This window comes from Gallus gallus, chromosome 1, assembly GCF_016699485.2.
Source record: "Gallus gallus isolate bGalGal1 chromosome 1, bGalGal1.mat.broiler.GRCg7b, whole genome shotgun sequence".
Lineage (NCBI taxonomy): Eukaryota > Metazoa > Chordata > Aves > Galliformes > Phasianidae > Gallus > Gallus gallus.
Window position 1 is genome coordinate 39,442,769 of NC_052532.1, and position 25,281 is coordinate 39,468,049.

At 38.9% G+C, this 25,281-nt stretch overlaps 1 protein-coding gene across 7 annotated transcripts in view; it reads left to right on the top strand.

Moving 5' to 3' along the window:
- Positions 1-25,281, top strand: part of SYT1 (synaptotagmin 1) — a 346,410-nt gene that overhangs the window by 241,840 nt on the left and 79,289 nt on the right. For all 7 annotated transcript variants that reach the window (NM_205171.2, XM_046914478.1, XM_046914451.1 and 4 more), the window contains one exon: positions 14,930-15,114. In NM_205171.2, the coding sequence (NP_990502.1) occupies positions 14,930-15,114 (185 nt within the window). The remainder of the gene's footprint in view (positions 1-14,929; positions 15,115-25,281) is intronic.

Genomic DNA, 25,281 nt, shown 5'->3' on the forward strand with positions numbered 1-25,281 from the left:
GCTGTATCATTTTGTCTAATGAAAGGCCCCATTACTTCCCTCTGTCAATATGGCCTCCGTTGCTGTAGTAATACATCTGTGGGTACATTATCACTGCTTCTGCTTCTGTGAATGAACAGTTCCAAAGAGGCTACATAGAATTTACTTGTTGATTACTCACCTGCTATTAAAGTGGTTCCAAATAAAGTGGAATGGCAGGCACTGCCACTTGGAAGCCCTTTCCAACTATAAAAGGAATTCTGCGTGTTATCTGCAGTGCTCAAGCTGCTTTACAGATGCACCATTTTTAATTAGATTAGTTTTAATTAGACTACAGATGCAAAGTTGCATCTGTGTATCACTATTAGTCTGTTTTGAGGCACTTTCATCCAATAACAAACCACCATCTTATTTGCATTCATTTAAGTGTTTTAACTGTTTGCTGAACTGGTTGCTTGCTGGACTAATCACTGTGGAAGAGTATATATAACTTGTGTTGTTATTATTATATGGAACCAGATACAGAAAGCAAAGTAGCCTAAGAGAAAATCATGCACAGGAAGAGAGAAGGAAATTGCACTGAAAAATTAATTCACTCTTAAATCTTTCTGTGAATTCCATTTGTACTTATTTAAATTCCTTTAGAGTACTTATTTTCCAAGACAATCTTGTGAGCTTTGGACTTTACTGATTGCTCTTTTACCCTTAATGTTTGTTTTCTTTATGATCTTTTCATTTTTATTTCTTCATGCTTCACAAAGCCCATTTTCTTTTGCTGCCTTTCCCTTTCTATTCTGAGCTTAATTCAGTTATAAGGAGACAGAGTATTAATCGTTCATTACTGGTGATGCTACAGGTTTGAAAGAATTTTCAATTAGCTATTGCAAACTTTTTATTATCAAGAAAGAGTGCAGCTGCTTCTTTAGCTAATGGTAGAAGGCTAGCAAGAGAAGCTGGGAAGTTGGGGCAGAATCCTTGTTGGATAGAAGTCACCAGAACTGCAGTCATTGATTTTAGCAGAATTATTTTTTACTCTGACTTCTAATTCCAGCAGAGATCATTTTCCTATGTTTGGTGTCTGCTTTCTTTTTTTTTTTTAATTTTTGTTTCTCTGTTTTGGACAAGGTTCAGTTTAATCACTGCAGATTCAATTGTATTGGGACAGAAGCAAGAACTCTGCTATGTACTTTTCATTTTAAGTTTTGATAATTGTTTGGCCTCTTTGATCAGTAGCAATGAAATTAAACCGGTGAGAAAAAAAAGCCTTTTAATTAAATGATTCTAACAAGGAGAATGCATTTTTGAGCAAGAAGGGGTTGCACAGGTGGTTAAATAGCAATAAGAAAATGTGTCCATGTAAAGCAGCTGCTAAGGTTGACTATAAATACCAAAACAAAATATTACTAAAGTGGCAATATGCTGATCTCAGCAGAGAAGCATGCTCTGAGCTAGTCGCTAGGTTGACTATTCTCAGATTTTAGTGACATTCTTTGTAACCCCTTAAGCAAGTCACAGGCCATCTTCTCTTCGCTTTCTTTCTCTACGAGGAAAATAACACTTATCTCTGATTATACCAATTAGCAAGTCATTTTTCTGAAAGCATTTTATAGATAAAAAACAGTGAACATGGAGTTAGTCCTGAGGACTAGAGATCCAAGTTTCATAGAAAACTTGAGTCAGACCCTGATGACTATTTGCTGAAGTAAAAGTCAAAGAAGAATGTCAAATAATTGATTTTCAGAGTTAGTGTAAGGTTCTGCTTTCAGTTTTCTTTTCAGTGAACAGAAGAAGCTGGTAACATTTCAGCACTGAGTTTTCAGTGTGCCCTTAAAGGATGCTTAACTTAGTGGAAAAAGTCTGGCTTGGACATACCTGTAGGATCAATCTGTGCTGAGCACACTTAGTATCAATAGGACACTCCAGAAAAAGACAGAGGAAGGTGATGCTCTTTCTGTCAATGGAGCTTGTACAATTAGCTCCCACAAGGGATGTAAGTGCCTAGAATGTGTCTGGTTTTCATCTGAGCACTGTAAGGCAAAACTGACACCTAGTGCAGATAATCAAAGGTGGACTCTGGTACTGAGAGAGGATTTATTTCTTTCTGTCGTATCCAGGAAAAAAAATATATTGACACATTTTGGAACAGCTTGCAGCCTGTATTCAGTATTACATGGTTGGACTTCAAACTCAGCATAGGTAGGAGTCAAGGGGTCTCAGAGCAATGGAAAGCCTTGCAGGCTGGCTGTCCAGCAGCAAGCCAGATGCAGGGATTAAGATAGAGGATTTCCATCCAAAACCCTCAGCACATATCAGAGCAGCAGACAGGTTCATCTGTCCACCTAACACTGGGAAATGAAAATTCCCCTTCAAAGGACAGATGTCTGTAGCTCTTTTTCGGGGGAGGGATTTGGTAAGGGTAGGAACAGGAATGGAAGAAGGCCAAGTCTTCTGATCCAATTCTGGTAGCACAGCTCTTCACTTCTTATATATTAATCTGAAAGTCAGAGCATTCCTTCTGGAAACTGAGAGGCTCAGATTAAATTCCTTCATCAAGCCGGAAGCTATAATGGTTGACAGCACTTTTAACTTATGTTGAAATCATGGCATTATGTGGGAAATAATTCAGAATGTAGGCCACAGTCAGAGGGCAGAACTGTTTTCCTATTCTCATTCTCAGCATTGCTAAATTTTAAAATAAGTAACAATCACCAAATAGAATACAGAAACTGATGAAAAGGGTCATCTTTTTATGGTTCCTGCTCTGTGCCAAAGCTTGCAGTATATCTCACCTCTATTTTATGTCCAGTTTAAAAAGAAAGGAAAAGAAAAAAAAACAGATAAAGGTACTCAAATGGATATTTTAGGGAGACTTGCTATCTTAAAAGACAAACTGATAGTAGTTGCTTTTGCTGATAGCCCACAATATTAATTGGACAAAGTATGCATCGGGCAAACTGCCTGCTTTCATCTACGCTGAATGGGAACATTGTGTGCTGTCTCCCAAGTTGGTATGTGTGCTTAGAAAACAGTCCTTCTTTCAGATGCACATCATCCCCAAAACTGTCAGCTTTGGTTAGCAGCTGTAACACACAGTCATGGCCAAGCTGAATACAGGGGCTGACTAGAGCTTGCATGAATTAATTATTCAGGCTAATTAGCAGAAGACCAAAGCACAACATGTGAGAAAACATATTCCAGGCTTTCTAAATTAATAAGTGCTAACATTTCTAGATTGCAAAGTCAGAAGCACAGCAAGAGTGATGAGCGTACCTCACAGAGGTAAAGATGAAGGATACAGGAAACAATTTACAGATAGTATGAAGGAAATCTGGATTAAGAGATCAAAATGTAGCCTGCAGCTTTTTCCTTCACTGATCTGAAGGACTAAATCCATACACCAGCCCTATGATTTTGATGCAGATTTCAACATGTTAACCATGGAATTCCAAACATGTACAGACAAAACCCATGTTCTTGTTTCCATGAGCAAAGTGAGCACTTTCCCAAGAAATGCAGCTTCCCTAAGCCTGGCAAAAAGGAGAGACATGGATAGCTTTTAATGCCTCCTAAGAACAGTTTTGAATTGTCCCAGTCTGAAAAAGAAGGGCAAAATGAATGTATAGCATTGGCCTTACCTCAGTCGAACAAAATTTCAACTTCTGTATTTATAGGAACCAGAAAAAAAACCACTCTGAGTTGCCATTCTAAAAAGGACAGTCCTCCTTCTTAGGGAGCATAGCTCCAGATTTGATTAGAGCTATTAATGAGGTCAAATGATGCTTTTAGGCTGTTAGCTAATGTAAACCAAATCTATTTATCACTTTGGCAGTAGTTCCTACAACAAAGTTAATGACCATTACCGCATTTCTAGTTAGCCAATCAGGAATGGTGCTTTTTGTGCAAAAAGGCAGAAGTCAGTAATCAATCATCATCATCCTCATCATAATAGTGCTGCTAAATGAGCTTCTGAAAAAGAACAACATGGCTATTAACCTTAACCGTATCTTGAAAATAGATTTCTCCCTATGAAGGCCATTCCCAATATATGGGTTGCAGCCTTGATAGCTTCTTGAAGAATAAAGGAGGTTGAAATACTTGGCAAGGGTACAAACCATATTTAGATTCTTTTCTTCAGTCTTTTGAAATAAAACTGAACATATAAAAAAAAGAAAGGTCTTTTTTTTAAAAAATAGCAGGTGAAAACAACATTTTGCCTAATAGATTTGGGTTATATACAGTCAAAGAATAATGCAATTTATTTATTTATTTATTTATTTTTGTATTAGCAGTATAATAACATGAATTCCACCAAACTTTATCTTACTAATATCTTATGGTACGTGTCTTCATATTGACAACCACGTGCTAGTAGAACAGACTTCTGCAACAGCTGTTGTGCATATTCATATCAGTGGTGTTTTCTTGGGAAGTCTGCTCAGCCAAGAAGGAGTGAGGAGTTATCTTTTGCTGTGCTTATTGTGGCACAGGTGAGGTGCACAGTGGCAATGGCTCTCTCTTTTCATCCCAAGGCTTGTGGTGGCTGTACTGTTGGGACCATCCCCCACACACTGGCAAAGTTGGTGCAAATATCTTGTTCGGCAATGCTGGGCTAATAGTTAGAAATATGAAAACATTCTAGGAAGCATGTGTGGGGAAAGCTTGGATCCGCTCAGTCTTTCAGGCTATTTGGCAGACTCCTCACACCCTCAGTCCCACAACACTGTGTCACCGGTATACCATTCCCAAGACATTTGCAGTGTGGCTGGTTTGCTTTCTGCCCTTTGCTGAGCTGAATGTAGTGCCTCACCAGTGACAGAGGTACCTGTCAGGAATGCTCCCCCACATACCCTGCACTACTTGTTTCTATGGAGAGATCAGACACACAGACACACTTATCCCACCTGGAACAACAGAGTCAGCCCAGGCGTGGAATAGCACATGTATTGGATTGTCTCCAAAATCGACTTCAATAGGAACCTACTCCTGAGGAGCCTCAGGAACTCACATGCTAGAAATGCCTTCTGGGAAAGAGTGAAGGTCACAGCCTAGATTGTGTGGAGTTATTGATGTACTGTATTTTTGCTTGGGGCATTCATATTACAAGCTGCCCTCTGCCAACTGTTTTCATAGTTGCCTGAGAGCCTGGGGAACAATTTCTGTTTTGATTTCAAGCTTGATCTGGAAGACCAAAAAGGGCCACGGTCGAAAGCTGGGTTGTCTGGTGCTAACTGCTGTTGCTTCAAGAATGCAGCTGACTTGAGCACTTATTTTGAAGGATTCTACCAAAGAGGGCCTCTAGGTTTTCATTGTCTTATGTTCAGGGCCTAATCTTGGCTGTAACCTTGGCCACTGGCATGCTATGAAGGGGCCAAGCTGGCCAGCTGCGTGTCTTCAAGAAAGAGGACATTCATGTCAGAAGTGAACGTGATCCTAGGAGGATCTTCTGAGGTGAAAAAAGGTTTTATTAGAAAGGGCTGCTCACAACAGTGTGCTGGGTGATGTGCTTGGATGGACTGAATCTGGTAGTGTACAAGCCTGGTACATTCTCCTAGACTGATGAGTAAGGGTCTGGCATCTGAGCAATTGGTTGGACTGAGTTGCCCACATATGTGGCCAAAGACTTGGGACCTTACAGTGCAAAGCTTCTCAGGTCAGTCTGTCATATTATTTCATCTGTGTGCAGTATCTAATCTGGTGAGGCATTTTCTGAGTCAGTGCCTTAGGGCACTACCCACACACAAATGAGTGTCTATTAATAATGATAATATTTAATTAAATAATCTTGTTCAAAGCTATATCTGTATATTTTAAGTAACAGATCGAGAAATGCAGGCATTCAGTTGATTTCATTAGGCATACACTATTTGCCCAGAAAAAGGAATATACTTTTACAGATACATTCCTATCACAAAAAGAAATACATGGTTTTTCATACTTGCTATTATTGCTGCCTACATACTGCAGTAGACCTAACATCCCCCCCCTCCCCCCCCCCCCCCCCAGAAAAGTATTTAAAACAAAGCTATCTGGAAGAAGGAGATTGGTTTTTGTTTGCTTCTTGATTGTTTTTATAATTGATTTTTCACTACTACTGGTATGAAATTAATTTTTTTAATTGTTCTGGACATTGAAGGTATGAAAAAGTTCCCAAACTTATTAGATATTAGCCTTTCTCACTACCTGTCATGCTTAAGTATGCAAATGCATTCCTGTTGAAATGATTAAAAAGAAGAAAAAGAAAAACAACAGCAAAGACTCATTCATATATCTGAAAATATTAATCAATTTTAGAAAAGGACTGTTTCCATGATTTTTAACTGCAGAATGCATGTTTCTTGGCAGATATAATGCATATATATAAATATATGCACGTATCTATACATTTATATATATATATATATATATATACACACACATTTATATATAAAGGTACTACCCTCTGTGCTGTAGATGAGTCTTTAACCTGCCTTGATCTTGTAAATCAGAGAGTAAAAAACAGGTTAATCCCAGGCCTGTTAAAGGAGTTAATAAAAGCAAATATATAAACCTGTTTAGTATCTGTTCAAAGTCAATAATACAGCTCTACTGGGCTGTGTAGTGGGTAGAGGCAAAAGATCATATCCTAAGGGAAATGGTGTCATACTTTTTATAAATAGAAAGAGGTTGATTATTCACAAGTTAGAAATACTCTGCATTTTGACATTTGGTCTTTTTTTTCACATAGAGAGGTAGTAAAGTTCACTAAGAAATTTCAATAAGGAGACAAATGAAAATCTGATCTGGCAACAAATGGGTAAATTCATCATTTTGGTATAGACGAGAAATGAGTAAAATCTGTTTACCATTTACCTTCCCTTACTTGAGTGCTTTGAGTGTATGAGCACAGTATTGCTGTCTGGATAATACAATGGCAGGAGTCAGAAAAAAATTCTCGTTAAACCTTTTAATGAGATACGAAAAACTGTTATCAAAGTAGCACATAATGACAAATAGAACTTGAGTCTCTTAGTTTATAGTACAGCTCTAAAGTGAAAAGGGCCCAGACACCCTGCAAGCCTAGAGCACAGAACAGGACCAGTGGTCACCCTGCTGGCCTCTCTGTGACAACGACAGGGCCTGAGGGAACGGCATGGAGCTGTCTCAGGGGAGGGGCACCTGGGGGTCAGGGGAAGGGTCTGCACCAGAGGGTGGTGGACATGGAACAGGCTGCCCAGGGCACTGGACATGACACTCAGCTGCAAGAGTTCAAGGAACATTTGGTCAGTGCTCTCAGGCATAGGGTTTGATTTTGGGAAGTCTCTATGGAGCCAGGGGTTGGACAGGATGAATCTCGTGGGTCCCTTCCAACTTGGGATATTCCGTGATTCTATAAAACCTGCATCCCATGTTATGTTTATATATGTTAACAGAACACTGGCATAAAGACAGATCATTCCTATAATTTAATCTTGTTAGAAATCATAAATCAGTCTCTTTTTTAAAGGATTTTATATCTGCATAATATTCTATAAGAAAATGTGCCAAATTAGCTTTTTCTTTGTTGGCAATAGATTTTTTATATAATTTTAAAAGTTCTATCATTTAACATGTACGGCGAATGACTAATTCTGGTAAGGAATGCCGTTCCTCTTTTCAAAAAAATGAAATTCAACATGGTCCTCGTATTTGCAGGGAAAGCCTTGAAAATGTGACAAAAATATATTCCCAAGTGCTTAGAAACTGAGAAGTAAAATAAAACAAAAACCGTTCATTGCATACAATGAATGAAATCAGCTAAGAAAATCAGATATATGTAGGCATAATTGTTTTTTTTACCACTGATTTCATTACTTTTGACTCTCTTGATTTCTGAGTCCTAAGATTGATGTGATTGGAGTATTTTGTCCATTTTCAAATTCCAGTTTGAAGTCAGAGGCAGCTTTGTGACTTTTTGTTGTACTCTCCCTTTAAACTATCAGTCAGAGTGAAACGTGCAGTACGTGTCATGGGGTAAGTGAAATGCTCTTTAATCACACACTGCCATTGTCCACATGATGGAAAACAGTCATCTCAGGCTTCTGCAGATTTGTTTGTCAGTGTTGAATATTAGCTTCATGAGTTGTTTTGTGCCTTCTCAGGAAAGTATTTGGACTCAGCTGCTGTTGATACATACACTGTTTTTGGAAAGCCTTCAGCAAACCTGTCTGGCTTCCAGATCCGGTTCGAGGCTCCAGCTTGCTTCATCTTCGCCAGCTGCTCACTGTGTCCGGTGCTTTCTCGGGCAATTATCTAGAGCCTGAATTCATTTATTTTATTTTAAAAGCTCTATGGCAGTAGGTATAATGAACTGATCGGAAGCATCAGTCTAAAAATATTATCCACTTGATTAGAAAACATTTTCCGCCAAAGTTTTTCCTTTCTCTCCTCCATTTTCTGTAGTAAGTGACCTTGTGATTTTGTTGGACAGGGAAAGGTGCTACATTTGTCGAACTGGCCAGCACTGCAGCCCTTTGAGAGGGATATGCTATGCAGCAGGGAGCTGGGCTGCTGGTTTCTCCCTTGGGCTGCTGCATGTCAACTGGTAGAGACATGCTGGAAGCAGTGGCGATACACCTCTCTGTAGAAGTCGTTGGGTGAAACGTACTGGAGCTATTGAACGTGCCCAAGGAAGGGGGAGGTAGCAGCAGGTGGGAAGACTGGGAGCTGTGGGAGGATGAGAGCTCAAGTAGCACTGCGTTGTGGCTCTCAGGGACCGTGACTGATGGTGGCAGAGCTGAAGGCAAGCCTGAGAGAGCAGCCTAGACTAGGAGCAACACAGCCAGCAGAGGGGAATTTTTTTTTTACTCTCTTTTGCTCATATTCTGTTTAATTTTGAGTTCAAGTGAGGATGAGATAGTTGACAGAGGATCTGTTTTTGGTTTAGTATTTATTCAGATGAAACCTGACACTTGAGCTTGAAAACCCTTCTGATCTCTCTGAAGTACTTCTATCAAGGAGACATCTCAGCAGCTTCACTGCCTCGCTGTCCAGTCTCACCTGGAGACTCCTTAGTCCTGCCTTTTCAGCCATATATCTCAGGAGATGAGGGGAAAGGAGCTGCTGAGACTGAGCAGTGAGGACCTGTGGGAGAAAAGGAGCAGAATGCAAAGGCAAGAGAGAGAGTGGGAGAGCAACAGAGATAGAAATAGTTCTGCTCTGCACAACTGGGTAGATGTGTTTTACCACAATCTGCAGCTCCCATGTACCTGAAAGGTGAATTAATACTAACAGTAATGAATGTAATAAACTTGGAAATTCTCATAGTAGATGTGGTTCTTTTTCAGGTAAATATTTTGGTCATTTAAAGCGTTTTGACTTCCAGCCCTAGGGCATTCATCGGGTTCTGGAGTGGATTAACCTCTTCAGCTAAATCTGTAGCAATAGCTAGGATTCCTGCTAAATTCAATATCAATTTATTTGCAAAAACACAAATGTTCAACCATGTGAATTTGGCATAATTTCACATGAGGATATCTAACACAATATAGGCAGGAGTATATTCAGTGAGTGAAGCCTGAGTAATCAGTGTAGTTTCACAGACTACTTTCATGTGGCGAACTTTCACTGTCAAAATGTACATCTCTTAGCTCAGTTAAAGCCTCAGTAACTTCTGTAAAGTATTCATGGCAAGAGTATTGTGCAACAGCACATTGCTCAAGAAGTAGAACAGGGACAATACAGCATGAGAGCATTTTATTTTTAACAGGAACCTTAGTAAAGGTTCCTTTTAGTAATAGGTCAAAACCATTAACTCAAACACATAAAAAATCTGAGATAAATGTAAGAATGTGAAAATAGTGTTTTGCAAACAGGCTGTTAAAGCAAGGTTTCATATATAAGAGTGCTCAGGGACGATATTATAGCTGTGTAAGCCTGAAGGTTAGCATTTAATCACCAGTAATTTTAAGTACATATTTGCAGTTTTTCTCTGCCTCCTTTACAAATAATTCTACCATGTGTCAGTTTGTCCTTTTCTTTACACTGATCACCATTGTATTCCTTCTGCTGTGAATAGTGGTATCCATTGGGTCCTTGCTCTTAGTACATGTTCTTTTTTCTTAAAGTAATTTCTAATGAAAGTTGAATGGGTTCCCAGAATGTGGCCCCTTGGGGGTTGCTATACAGAAAGAATATGGCTATATATTATTTTTGCTTTCTGAATGGAAGCTGTAAATGCAAAAAATCTACAATAAAACTGCAGTTTAATAAATGAAAACTGCCACTACTCTCATGCTTAGGTGACCAGAGATTTAGCTTAATACGTAGCACTTCACATACAGCTATGTGACAGTTGCATCTTCCTGTTAAGTATCGTGCCCCCTCTGAAGCATAGGTTATTAATATTTATCAGTTGCAACATGCCATGAGCCTCATTTATACTATAATGTGGAATCTGCCATCATCTGATAGTCCTTTGCTGTCACAGTTTAAATGGGGCTGTTAATTGCTTAATTGGGAGTTGTCATTAGATAGCTTTCTTGGTACGGAAGTCTTTGCTTTTTAATTCAGCTTTCTCTGTTCAGTTCTTTCTTGACCTTCCTTCTCTTTGGATTCTTTTTTAAGCTAATGAGGTTTCCTCTGACATTACACGCAGAAAGGGAGGAAAATTATTAGGATGAAGGATTTTATTCTCTTTTACAGACTACAGCACTTCGATGCTGTTACATATTTTGTGACTTCCCTCTTACTGTCTTTCCTCGGGAGCCAAATGTCCTCTGAGGCATTTGATAATTTTAGATTGTCTGACAGGAATGTCAGTTTTAGACCCAAGACCTGTATCTCTCCAAGCATTTTGTGTAAGGCTAAGTAAGGATATGCTTATATAAAGGGCACCATTTGTAGCTCTTCAATGGAGTAACTCGGTAATACATATTTTCCTTTGCACCTAGCATATTTTGTAGAACAAGATTTAATAACAGGGTGGGATACAAGCTATATTTAGTACAATGAAATAAAACCAAATCTGTGGTATGAGGCAGTTTGTCCAAAGGGCCCGGTGCCACACTGCAAACTCTGTAGGGGTAATGCTTCAGACAATGTACGCTCCCATGGGCTGAGTGCCTTTTGCAGTCTGGAGCACCATTAGGGTAGCTCTAGGAGCAAGTATTGCCACTACTTCCATCCATGCCCTCCCAGATGTTGCACACTGTGAGTCTAAGCATGATAAGCGGTGATGGTCTGGAGCGCGGGCTCATCAACCCACTCTTAAGTCCAAACTGAAATGGTAATGTCAGTGCACCACAGCTGCCATATTTGTGCAATGGATACAGACACATCAAATGGCCCACAATATACACACAACCCTTGCTGACCTTAATGGTAGGAAACAGCACAGAGAGAGACAGACCTCACAATTCCTTTAGCTACTTCCATTTCTATCTCATTTTCAGCATGAGCGAAGGATGCAGTGTTTGTACCAAAAATGTCTCCATTATCAACGCAATCCTGGAGAGTTTATTCTTCCCAGTGCCCTACTATTGCTCAGGGAAAAGCCACGCATTTCATTTTCCCTGCAATTTCCTTTTACTTCACTCCTGCATTTCAGGGCATACACTGTTTGGATTGGATCAATAAGACTAATTAAAAACTTTGCTTACTAACTATGCTACCTCAGCAGATCTCCTCCTATAGATCTGTCTGTAAGAGCCTTGGAGGTTCACCAAATCGTGTAGTGATTCATGACAGTGCCTTTAAGACCACAGGAGCAGAACAAAGAAAATAGCACTGAAATACCAGAAAGCTTATGCGCATATTAATTATACTTAAAGCTATAGCTTTTCCTTGACAACTTGCTTAAGTATTGCTTGTTTCAAAGCACCCCCTTGTGCTGGCACTAGGTAAGACAAATTGTACAAGAAGCTTCTGACTCTCTGATACCTTTCTATCACTTGATCAAGATATGTGTTTTTTATGTCGCCCAAACCCTTTTGTCTGCTGCAGAGGCCTTTTGCTTAATGGCTCATGTCCAAAATCCTCCTGAGGCTTCAAAGTACACTACTGAACCCGATCAAACTGATTGAATATAGATGGAGGTAGCCTTCAAACTGTAGATTCTTATTGTTGACCACTAGGAAAATGAAATTATGTAAACATCGTATGTGTGGGAAAGTCTAACTAGATTTAAGCGTTATGAATCTCTGAAGGGAGCCACTTAGCAATAGCAAGTTCATAGACTGTCCATAAAGTTTCTGTATATTCACAGTTGGTATGCCAAAATATTAAAGACTGTAGTTTTGGGACTTCCAAAGTTTGAGTGACTTCAGTCACTTCATTCTGGGCTGTCCAAAAAACCCTCAAAGTCTATAATAATTTTGGAAAATCTTGCCTGAATTATGTAATAATGATTAACATTTATTTAGATAATGCTTTTGAAAAGCAACAACCATCATTTCAAAGCTAGTGATAACAATATGTTTCACTTCTCTTAAATCTAACACATATATCCACTGCCAGCAATATTAGATTGGGCAGTCTCTGCCAGTGGGAGCGTTCTGCTGAGACTTCTCCTTGACAGAGACAGTGCACTTTCAGTGGGGAAAAAAATCCATTCCTTCTTGTTTTTTTCTTGGATGTTGACTTGAATGTTGAAGGTGTTCTGGAAAATGTCCAGATTCTGGGTTACCTCAATTTTTCATTCTTTATTGCTTATGCTTTCTGTAATAAAAATGGAGCACATTTTCCTTAAGCAGATAATTCTTGGTGTCTCAGATATTAATTTGGCAATCATTTAATTGCATCACAAGAGCTACTGGGTGAAATTAAATTACAAATAGATGGAAGCAGACAATGCATTATAAAACAACAAAAAAAGTGAGGTATCTGCAGGTGTTTGAAATTCTCCCCACGTCACCCTATGTTGCTCATCCTCCAGAGAACCATGGCAGCAGTGCTAGAATACCACTTTGCACAACAGCTACAGCACACAGGCACCTGACTTCGCTACCTACACAGGCTTTTTCATCTGTAGCATGCATATTTATATATCCTACGCACATTCCCTGTCTCCTCAATTCCTTGGTTCTCCCAGCTTAGCTGCATGTGATGTGCTCTGCCTCTTTCCTCCCACAGTGCCATCCTGCCAGCAGAACCCATCCCATATTGTTGTTGCTCCCTGTGTTGCCTTACATTGTGCTTTGAGCATTCCTGGCAAGGCAGCAAAACAAATAGCTGATAGGTTTAGGCACATCATTCATTTCATTATTGATATAACTCTTAAGAATTAGCTTAGGTAAAAAATATAGCATTCTATAAATACTATCTAAAAGGCAATCTGTTTAATACAGTTCAGGTGCGCCCGTGAAGTTTAAATTTGAAAAGGACACATTGCCTGTGAAAGGCAATGATTTTACATTTGCAAGTGCTGGATGAAAAGACAAAATTTGGTATAAGTCAGGTGTGCTATGAAGTGTTACTGCTGCACCCGATCTGAAGCAAAAATGAAAGCAGTAATGCATGAAATACAGATTTTAAGTTGTGATAAGTGCAGATCTAATACAACTTTTATTGCAGAATTCTTACTGCTGACTCCATGAAATGCATCACATAAACAGCTGTTAATCTGTTCACTTTATCTTTTAACATTCATTTGTTTAGTAATCAGTTCTCATTTGTTCTACATATGGTATAGCTTCTCTTTTATAGCAGCTGCATATAGTGAACATTTGGAGGCTCAAAATGTATTACAAAAGTTACTGTTTAATATTTTTCTACATCAGTTTTGTATCTGTCACCAAGGACTTCTGAACGAAAGTTAGAAATTAAAGTCATTAAACACAGAGTAAGGAAAGTTTAGGTGCTTTGTCCCTCTTTCTGAACTGATAATTTGTAGTCGAATTTCCTGTGACCGTGCTTCACACTCTGCTTAGCTCCTTTAAGCAATTAATTTTCTCTATTTATACTGCCCATTCCCTTCTGCGATCCACTGACGTCAACATGTCAAATTTGATTCACTTGTCAGTTTTGTTCTGTATCGTATGAGAGACCTCTCGGTAACGCACTCAGAGTAACTTACAGACCTGATAGACTGAGTGCATTTAGAGATTTTAGAAAATGACAGCTTAAAATATTTAAAGTATCATCAAGTGTTCTGGTTCAACGTCAGGATTCCGTGTCATTAAAACTGAGCTGTATGAACATAATTCCCTCCTGGACTGTTTGAGTGTCATCTTAAGTCCTTTTTTCCAATATTCTGATCTTTAACAAGACCATTTTATCACAGTAAGTGTTCTGTATTGTTTATTCATAATTCAGTTGTGTCCAGATTCCTGGATAGAATGCATAAATTGAACAGATGCTTTCCTTGATAGGAAAATGCGGGTGAAAATCTAGCTATGTACTGCAACTCTGCTAATATTAGGGTATGATGACTAATAGCACACATGCCCTCGCATTGGCCAGTAGTATGTCCTTGGTCAGTGTTTACTGGTGACCTTGACCTGTACTGTGTTGTGAGGAGTCTACACAGCAGCAGGCAGAGAAGTTCGTCAAAACTGGCTGTTGGATCTGATGCCATTCTGAAAACAGGAAATTCCTGGCCAGTTCTGCCCAATTCAGCCACAATGCCAGGTGGGTTGTGGAGATGATTAAAGAAAGCAAACAACTGCCTAAGTATGCTGAACATTTTACAGATCTGCACGGTGTGAATATTTTGGACATACTGTTTTCAGATGGTTGATTTATTCAGAATAGCTGCAAGTTAATTTGATATGTGTCACCAGGCAGGTAAATAGATAGATGTTGGCACTGTGTGTGCAAATGCTCAGTTGGGGGAAATATACAAAAGATGACAGAGTGTTTTAGAAAGAATTTCAGGCATTTCTGCAAGGCATTTTCTTTGCAAAAGATTTAGATGTAAGAGGAATGTGCTTGTTTCTAAATTTAACCCTACTAACAGTTTACCACCTTCTCTCTTTTGTTTCTTTTTCTCTTCCAGTGCCACCTTGGGCCTTAATAGCCATAGCCATAGTTGCAGTCCTATTAATCCTTACCTGCTGCTTTTGTCTCTGTAAGAAATGCTTGTTCAAAAAGAAGAACAAGAAGAAGGGGAAGGAGAAGGGAGGGAAGAATGCTATTAACATGAAAGATGTTAAAGATTTAGGGAAAACCATGAAAGACCAGGTAAAGTACCTCTCCTCTTCTTCAACTCTTGAGTTATGTTTGCAGAATTCTGCCTTATTTGTCTAACAAAAAAATGTTGTGCTTGTTGCCTTGATAGTGGCTCTGTGAAGAGAGGACTGATTGTCAGCATCTTCTCAATAGTATCTTAAAATGTGAATATGGGTATGGCATCATAGATAGAGCAGCCAACCAGTTTCTCTCCTCTGCTAATAAAATGAGCAGACTTGTAATGACTCATCTGGAAGGAGAAAGTTTATTGAGAGTATCTTGGCTGACACAGAAATGTAGCAAATGTGTGCAATTTTCAACAGTCTATTTTCAGGACTTTGACCAAGAGCAAGTATAGCATTTAAATTTTTCTAGCAGTAGATCTGAGAATAGGTGATAAACAAACATAGATCTGTACTCTGAATCTCCTTTTACACAAAAGCATAAGGTCAACTGAGAAACAAACAGCAGCATAGAAGAGAAAATGAGAAACATGGAAACAAAGGAAAACAAAAAGAAATTGCACAGAGCATTCAGCACAGTGATGCTGAGAGAATTTATTTTGTACAAGAGGTGGAGCTTAAAGATAGCAGAATATACTTGTATCTGTAAGTCAATGGAGTAACTCAGAGGAGTAGATTAGCATAATGCCCTTTGACTACTATCATCTTCATGAGAGCAGACAAACTTGTCCTTTAGATCTGCTTCATTAAAGAGAAGCAAAAGTTGCAGGACCTAATCCTCAATGCCACAGACTTCATTAATATGTTCCTGAAATATTATTTTTTTTAATCAGGATTTTATTATTGTCCCTCTTCCTTACAATTCTGGTATTAAAAATTCATAGGTAAAGCTATTGAGAATAAACAGAAGAATAGGGAAATAAATGGAAAGAATTCATGTGTTCTTACTGATTGCCAGATTTCCTAAGCAAAGACAAAGGGCTCTATTTTTCAACAAAAAGTACTGAGGTGACTGTAAAAAAGTACTGAGAATTGCTGTATTAAACCTGTTCGGTAGCTGACAATAACTGTAAAGATGTTGCATGTGTCTGTGCTCCCAAGACCTTTTGTAAGATTTAGGCAGACTAATTCAGAAGCGCTTATCCAGACAATGAAAAAAGAAGCCAAATCTGGGAGCCTGAGGAGTAGTGCCATCAGATCAAGAGCAAGATCCAGGAAGAGCCTAGAGAAGAGTAGCTAAGACTTGTATGGAGAAGACCAGCACAAGTGGTGGGGTGTCACTGTACACTGATGGAACAGCCACCAATGGGGCTTATCAACCAGTCCTCAAGAGTCCTGCGACAGGCTAGCATAATTTTCCAGGCACATAAGTCATGATAGGGGAAGAATATCAAGAATATCAAAAGTGGGTGAGGAAATCTTGTAATTTTGCTGGCTGGCTGCAGCTATTTCCAGTTTCCAAAAGGACAGTTTTTGTTGTTGTCACTCAGTGGGTGGTAGTCACTACTGAAATGTCAGTGCATGAGGCTGTAGTTAATTTTTCTAGGCTATACACTATACCAATAGAGTAAACTTTAGATGGTGCCCTGGTGCACAGCTTCAACCTTGGTTCCACCAAGAGGGAAGATGCTCTTCATGTACCACACTAGTGTATTGAAGTGCAAAGCTTCAAGCATAGACACAAGGCAAATTCACATCTGCAAACAACCTCAGCAGCACACAAAGTCACTAATGTAGATGTACCTGTTTCAAGGTTAGAAAGACAAGTGAGGTTGAACTTAGAATACAACAGAGCAGAAATTTGGTGTTTTCCTTTGAAAAAGATTTTGTATTTTACTGATTTTGTTTTCTCCATATGGTGAATATGAAACAACCCCTTTTACCTCAACCACCCAGATCTAGGATTCATGAATTCCCTGCACTTAATTTAGAGATTGTATTATTAAGTAATTGTGAGTTATTTCCCCACAAGCCGGACATGGAAAGTCACTTCATCAATTGTTGGTTTACCCAGGGCTACTTTTAGCTAGCTTCTTTCCATTGAAGCAAGGGTAATTTGGAAGAACTCTGATTATGTTTGTGGAAAAATCCCTTGCAATGTTGTTTGCTGTGTTCTACCAATGTTACTAATGATAACAAACCTAATACTTTCTTGCAGGATAAATAATGTGCAGTTTGTTTATTGATATTAATGTGGAGTTTGTTCCATATCATTTAAGACAACTGTTGGATTGACAATATATTATTAAGTGTTTTTAATTGTATTTGCTAGGACCTGGATAAATGACCATGGATTCTTGGAAAATAAATATATAAAATGGAAAATTTTATTATGTAATTAGTATTGAATTTAATAACTTTATTTTTCCTGGGAAAATTTGATAAAAAGCTGATTAATGGCTCCTTATAAAAAAAAAAAAAAGTAGCTCAAATTTTGAAATGTTACACCGTTAGGTGTTTCAAGATGATTCCATTCAAAGTATTCTGCATAGATATTTAAACATACTTTTGCCCAAATATTCTGTTGCCCAAACACACTGACATGGTTTGGTTTGCACAGTAAACCTGATGAGGATAAATTCTCAGCTGAGAAATGTAAATGTTGGACCCTTAATAAGTGACTGCATCACCAGCTCTCTGGCCAGCTTTCCTCTGAAGTGTCTGGGATTTCTAAAACAGGTTGATTGAGTTACCTCCCTTAATTTCATACCAGTCAGTAATGTATACATTTGAGGTCCTTGGCATTCAATAGCTTCTAACAACTTAATTTCTGATTTTTCAAAACTCAGCTGTCTTTTTTTTTTTTTTTTTCCCAACATGAGTGATTTTTTATTCTGGCAGTTTAATCTGGAATTATTACTGCAGGCTTTAGTATACCTCGCTGAGCTTCATGCAATGTTAAATATAAAATACTTCACTAAAGAGGAATGAATCACTTCCAAGGTTCTGTCATAAAAAGAAAGGGGTGAAAAAAAAAAGTAATTGTAAATCAGGATGTTAATCTATTGCCTTTATAAAGGGCAACATAGAGTACCAGAAATCTTAAATGTTGTCAAAAAACAATAAGCTTAGTTCAGTCATTGTTAAGCCTAAACGTACGAGTGCTAATTACCTGCTGCCTTCAACTGAGAGTACATAATAGCAGTTGATAGGCACTTGGCATCTTGCAAGATCCTAGTTCCCTAGGTGCACAAAACTTGAAAGGGAGCAGCATTTGGCAGTATCAGCCTTTGGAAGCGTAATTTCCAGCTTAGCCTGGTTTAGTTTGTCAAAGAGAACTTCTGGCTTACATGTGCCCATGCTGACCGGCATGTCTATGCCAAACCCTTATAGAGCCGTATAATTTGGCATAGGTGAAGATCCTTTTGACACAGAGACTCAGTTGGATCGATAGTCATGCGCAGTAGCTAGACATTATAGAAAGTGAAATAATTTTTATTTCTCTTAGACTTACACTTCAGAATGACCACTTTCCTGAACACAACTTTGAGTCTGATTTTTAAATGAGAAACGGTGAAATAATATAGATTATGAGCAAATTTGATTGCAATGAAGTGAGAGAAGAGTTTAAAACGATACAAGGCTTTCAGTCTTCCAACACATTTCTACAGCTCTCCATGGTTACTTTTTCAATCAAAGTACACAACTCTGCCAAGAGGTAGGGGGAGGAAAAGATTCTGTCTGGGGAGGCAAATTATTATAAGAATGTACTTAAAAAGGTCATTTCTCCATGGTTTTTGCTAATATTCGTATGTGGATGTTTTAATTTTTATTTCTTCCTTCTATGTCCTCCTTGTCTGTGTTGTGTCTCATGACTGTTCTGGATTGTCACTTGCGGTAGGTTTACTTTGCTGTTCGGATGCACCTAGTCTAAAGCTCTGATTCATATAGTCTTCTGACAGCTCTGGCTCCTTATTTATATGATTTATATGTAGTAGCTTTGGTGCACACATCAAGAGGCTGAACCAAACTGATTGGGTATTTTCTTGGTGGGGGAAGGCTAGAGGAACTGAAAAGAACAGGTTGTTTTTGCTGTAGTTCAAATATTACGTCAAACTGTACTAGAAAGCTCAAGTTTGAAATCGATAGGTACCTAAAAATAACTTGCTAGTGTTATTTCCTTCTTCTATAAATGTCACCGTATCAGCAGCAGACAAAAGCAATAAGTACTTTTTACTGTCTTTTTCTTAGCGTCAGTAAAATTGTTGGCACCTCATGAAACTTGCTGTGGGCTGTCACATCATCTCAGCACAATGCACATGCTTTAAGTTCATAGTATTCCATGCCAAACTCTTTTATGTGATCTTACTGCATATTTCTCTGGGTGCACCTAAATGACCACTGGCATGTTCTTATGAGATCTTCCCATCGCACTTTTCATCTTGGTAACTTCCCAGTCTCTGCCATGCCTCCAGTGGCTCCCACAACATTTTACCTTAGGAACAAACACCTAGCCCAACACCCAAACAGCCAGCCCTAGAGACACTGTAATGCTGTTTATTTACTGGGTCTGAATTTAATGCATTGGTACCACAAAATTCTTGCTTAAGCTCAGCCTATGGGGTGAGGAAAGGTATAGACTTAATCATTTCAGTCATGAACAGCAGCACTGAAAAATTACTAGTATTTAGCTCTGTTGCTTGGAGAGTAGTTGCTGTAGTCATCTGAACTTTTTATTAGGTCACAGAGCATTTTTGGAGAAGAAGATTTAATATCTCAGTCATTCCTCATTGCATCAGGCTGAAACACCATCATTACTGAAACATTTTTGTTTTACAATGGATGTGTGTGCTAAATGAAACAGGAGACCTGGGATCAGGTATATGTGCTATACCCTGGAATATATAGAGTATAATTCTGACTTGCTGTTGCCTTCAGTCATTCATGAACTTCTTTGGATCTTTGTTTTTTCTTTATGTAGGCCTTCCTTTTCCACTGGGGCTACGTACCAACTTCATCACAGTATTATGGTTAGTTTTCATGTATTAATTGCAGTGAAATTATGGGATATTATAAAGTAATACAATATCGAGAGCTGCAGTTGCAACAGACAGTTTCAGCAGTAAACCCCTTTTCCTTCAAAGAAACAAAACACTGACGAGTTTTTTGATGTTAGGTGCCTTCAGAAATATTTCAAAGTCATGTGCGTTGACCTGGTAGCTTGAGAAAAGTTGGTAAAATTAAGTCAGTGAAATTTGCACCAGCTTCGAAAGAGTCTGTATTTTACTCAAAGGAACCCAAGCCTTTATTGCCAAGTATATTCCAGTAGGATCTTGTGTGGGGACAGGAACACTTCCTGGCAGCAGTCCTTTCTTCTGCAATGCTTCCTTGTGTTTATTTGCTTTCCCAGTTGAAAGCTTAGAGAACAGTGAGAATTAGAGAATGCCACCTGTCAGTCTCAGCAAGCCAGTTCCCATTTGTTGGTATCTTCAGCCCATGCTGATGTTACTGTTCACCACAGTTTATCTGCAATGCAATGCAGTATCTTAATTCACACTCAGAACGACAGCATGTGCTGCAGACACAGTGCAGTGCAGAAAATTAGTCAAAAAACAATGTGAACAAGTCTTTGCTAGAAAACAATCCCAATTACTATACTATGATGGTCAAAATGACTTGATTGAGTCCCATTTATGTGTTAATTCGACCTCAGGCTCAAACAACTGTCCTACTGCTTTTTTTTCACCCATTGCGGACGATAACTGTTCAGGATGCATAAAACTTCCTGAGAAAATGTGAAAGCAACATGTTTATGAAGATGTAATGTTATATATGAGTACGTTCTACAAGATTTTCTGCAAAATTCTCATTTAGCTTAGGTTAATATTACACTTCATAACCTTGGAACTATGAAAGCAACATCTATGAGCCACATGGCTGGACTTATTTGCATTCCTATCTCTTCCTCTCAGCCACTCCCAAGAAGACAGAGGAGCCTGCTATGCATGATTCCTGCGTTTCTTTTTGCCCCCTTTCAAAAGTATTATATTTTTTTCTATAAAATAACTACTGTTACTTTTATGGTAACCTATTCTACTTTTAGGATGAAATGAAGATATAGACTTACACGTCTTGTTTTCTGTACTGAAGGTCTTACCGTAGGAATCTTCTATAGTCAAGGATGTTTATTTCTTGCATTCTTTTGATTAACAGACCAGGTTTTGAATTGTTTATTCAAGACCAGAGTCTGCAGGTTCCTAATGAGTTGTGTCTAGGAGGTACGCAATTATTCCATAAATTAAGTGATTTGAATCACACTCTAAAGACATTCACGTGTATCCACTGATTATGTGGAGAGCTGAGCTCCTACACTAAGTGCCTGAAGTTATTGGAAATGAGTAACCTACAATAGGAACAGCAGTTCATGTTAATGAGGTATGAACTTCAAACCCTATTGGGAGTATTTATTTGTTTAATTTTTAAGCAAAAGCAGAAATTCTTTACAGACAGAAAAGTGGATAACGTGTATGAACAGTAGAATAACCTTCAAATCTGAGAATATCAGATACTTGATAAGGTTCTATTTAAAGGATGGTCAAAGCTTATCTCTTTTTATGTAAATAAGCCAAAAGGACAGTTCTTTGCCAACTTTTTCTTCCTTATATCAGTGTAGCACCCACTAAATAATGTCCAGCTATATTTAGATTAATTTGCATTGTTAAATAGATGTAGCACTAATTATATAGTATGACAAATTTTAAACAGAAATAAATTTAGTACTCAGAGTGGTCCTCCCATGCCCAGGAGCCAGCTCTATCCCAAAGCATGCTTCCATCTGGCTGTCTGCCATTCATTTGGGAAGGATGGTGAACAATTGATTGAGCAGCATGCACTGGCCAAGCAGCCTAAATCTGCCTCCTACTCACAGCCTGCTGCTTAACACAACAAACCACTGCCATATGGGAAGTGGGGGCAGAGCATGCTAGCATACTTGCAAGAGCACTTGCATCTTTTTGTTCATGCGTATGGGCCCTGTGGTCAACACACAGCCGTGATCCACAGGGTGAGCTTCTAAAACAGGCCGCCGGGTTGACACTGACACTGTCTGAATCTTTTTTTAGCAAATAAACACTGGCAACAAGGAAAAAAATGTTAATTTGAGGACTTAAAAGTTCCAGCTTGAATCTACATATCTGTATTTTACATTTGCTACATCCGTTTTCTGAACCAAAAGAAATCAGTATTTCAGTACGCCAGCAATTCAGTGATCTCTTAAGCTGAATGCAATGGCCTCATGTCAGAGAGCTCCTAAAGAAAGCAAGCCTTTGGATAATCCAGCAGACCATTTACAACCTGGATAACAAGCAAGGAAGTAGTGTCAGGGCATCGCATGCTGGACACAGCAGGGTCATTCTGTGCATCAGTGTGGCCCACTGCTGGTGAGTGAGGCCAACAGCCTTACAGTAGTAATGGCAAAGTCATTTTCACAGAGGCCAAAACCTGGCTCAGCCACTGGAAATCCATGCACAACATGCTCTTTAAATTAATTCATGGAGAGAAAGCAGATGCTGAAAGAATGAAATGTTGCCTTTCCTTCTGAGGGACTCTGGTAGAAAATGTGTTACAATTGTAGTCTTTTCTGTCTTGTGATAGGGAATCAGCCAGGAATTTTCAAAGGCTTTTCTTTTCCCCCAGGATAAAAATTGGCCACATCAGAACTGTGGTGTACTTGAATGTGAAAGAAATTGATAAGAAACGCACCACCATTAGGTGCAGCCATTCCTAGGTATGGACATCAATAGGAGGAAAAATTGCCTTTCTGATAAATTCGTTGTTGGACATGGCACAGAACATTCTCGCTACAAAATAATATTGTTTTCTTCCGTTCAGCTCAGCAGGCATTGCACAAGCCTGAGGACTGGACATCATTCATATGTTAAAAGAAACCTCCTTCACCATGTGAACAAGAAGACTGATTGACAGAGCAGGTGTAGAAGGAAATCAGACTGCAGCATGCACCATGGTGAAATAACCTTGCAGGCTGCAGTCAACATTATGTTTTTGTTCTTAACATGTCTTCTTCTTGCTTACTGGTGGCTTTTTTCCCTACAAGTGAGGCCATAGGTCACCCCATGAATGGAATCAACCCTTAAATACTGCTAATGAAAATCTTTCCGTACCTACAACAGTGAAAGACACTCTGCTTGCAGTCCTAAATAAATTGTGGAGTAAGCATTAACAAAGGACACAGAGATAGCTGAGACAGGAATCAAAGAGCAAAGTGCACCTTCTTGGGTCTTTTCATCCTCACAGTGACTGAGATGAGATTGTGACCTCTGCCTTGCTTTGCAGGAGGCTGTGAAGTACACTTTGGGGAGACATTAAATAAAAAGACACATGGAGCTGTTTTAATCGCATGTGGATTGTGCTTTGTGGTGGATAGCAGTGGTGAAAACCCATTGACAGTGTAGAGGTCCAGTGGTGGAGCTGAGCTGGAAGCAAAGGATGTTCACAGCACCAGAAGGGCAGCATCAGTGCCAAGAGGGTTTTGCTGCCTGCTGCAGTGAAGCAGGGAAGAAGCCCAGGAAATGCAAGAACCCAGTGCAGGGCATGGAGTCTGCGGAACTGCATTCACAGGCAGTGCTTGGGGTTTTCTTTCCCTCTTTTTATGCAAAAGATGAAACTACCAAAAAAAAAAATTGAAAACGAAGCATTTTCTTTATAAACCCAGAAGAGGAGACTGTAAAACCACCCTTAATTATGTTACAGAAGCGAAGAAAGAACCAGTAAATTGAACTGTGAATCTCTGCTGTAATTTAGCTCTATTTGTTGTAGAAGCCACTACAGAGTAGATGAGCTTGGGAACAATTGACTAAGCATGGCACAGAAAAGAAAATCCTAATGGCATATGTAAATTTATGTCTGCACCCTTGGTTCAAACAAGTTACAGAGCTCATTCAAATAAGGATTAAATGAGGGGGTGCTCAAAGAATTCGTTTTCCAGCTCTAAGGAAACATACATTGTGTGGCTCTGTTACAGTCCCTGGCACAACAGAACTTCTTCCACTTGCAGCTTTCATTATATGTGAATGTGTCACTTTGTAATGGTTGCAATAAACTAACATTTTTTGGGGGCGGACATTCTTACTTACATATAAGCATACGGTTTTCAGACACACACGTGTAAGAGGATATAGATGCTTCTTTGCAGTTGATTTCTATATGTTCACCTGAGTGAACTTTTTGGTCTTCCATAATTAGAAAAAATAAATGGTTTTCAGCATGATGAAATAATAGATTTCTATGCTGCACATTTCACAGAAAAAGCATTAAAGATGTCACAGAATTAAAAGAATATTTAGAAACCAAAGGGGCTTATATTTCTCTACACTGTAATTCAGGCTTTCTGATCACAGTCATGTCTGATGAAGAGGCTTGAGTTGGAAGTCAGTTTATAGTTAAAAATACTGTACTTGTTTTAAAACCAATAAAATATAGCTGCTTATTTTAATTGATTGTAGCAATACAGCAATAAGAACCAGCATAGGGTGATGTTGTGTACTGTAAATTGAGGGTTGCAGTGCTATTCCGTTATTGATCTTTCAGAAAATCTCAATACAAAATGAGAATCTCTGTGGGGTGTTTCATCTACTTTGAAGCAATTCAATTCCTCTTCCTCTTTGGAACACAGCAGCAGCATCACACATGAGAAAATTCTGTGCTTCCCTTGACCCATCTTCTTAAAGCATTGTCCTCTAATCTGAAAGCAAATTCCTACCCTGAACTTAAAAACTGTTAGGAGCAGACAGCTTTAGAACGAACCATTTGTCATTTCTCTCCTCCTCCCACTCCTAAACCTTGGGCAAATCCGAACGCCATCTCAGTCTTAGTGTTTCTTAGTTCTTCAGTGTTTCTGAGTCAAGGTCAAGAAGAATAATATAGCTACTCGGCTGATGTGAGTAACATGAAACATTTTCCCTCTCTCCTGGGAGATAGCTTTCACCTTCCAATAGGACTCTCGTAACTTACGGAGAGAGGAGTTTACCAATCATGCAATGTTTTGTGCCTGCACTTCAGCACTCCCTTGCAAGAGTTCTAAGAACTCCTTAGCCTCCCCTTGTATTTTCTGAAGACATAGTGATAATTTTTTCACAATGACAAAGCCAAACCTCTCATATCTCCTGATGTGATTCAGCTATGCAGAAGAGTATATAATTTTTCTGGAGAGAATATGGGTATGTAACGTTTGCCTTGTTGCAATAGTTACAGATGCCTC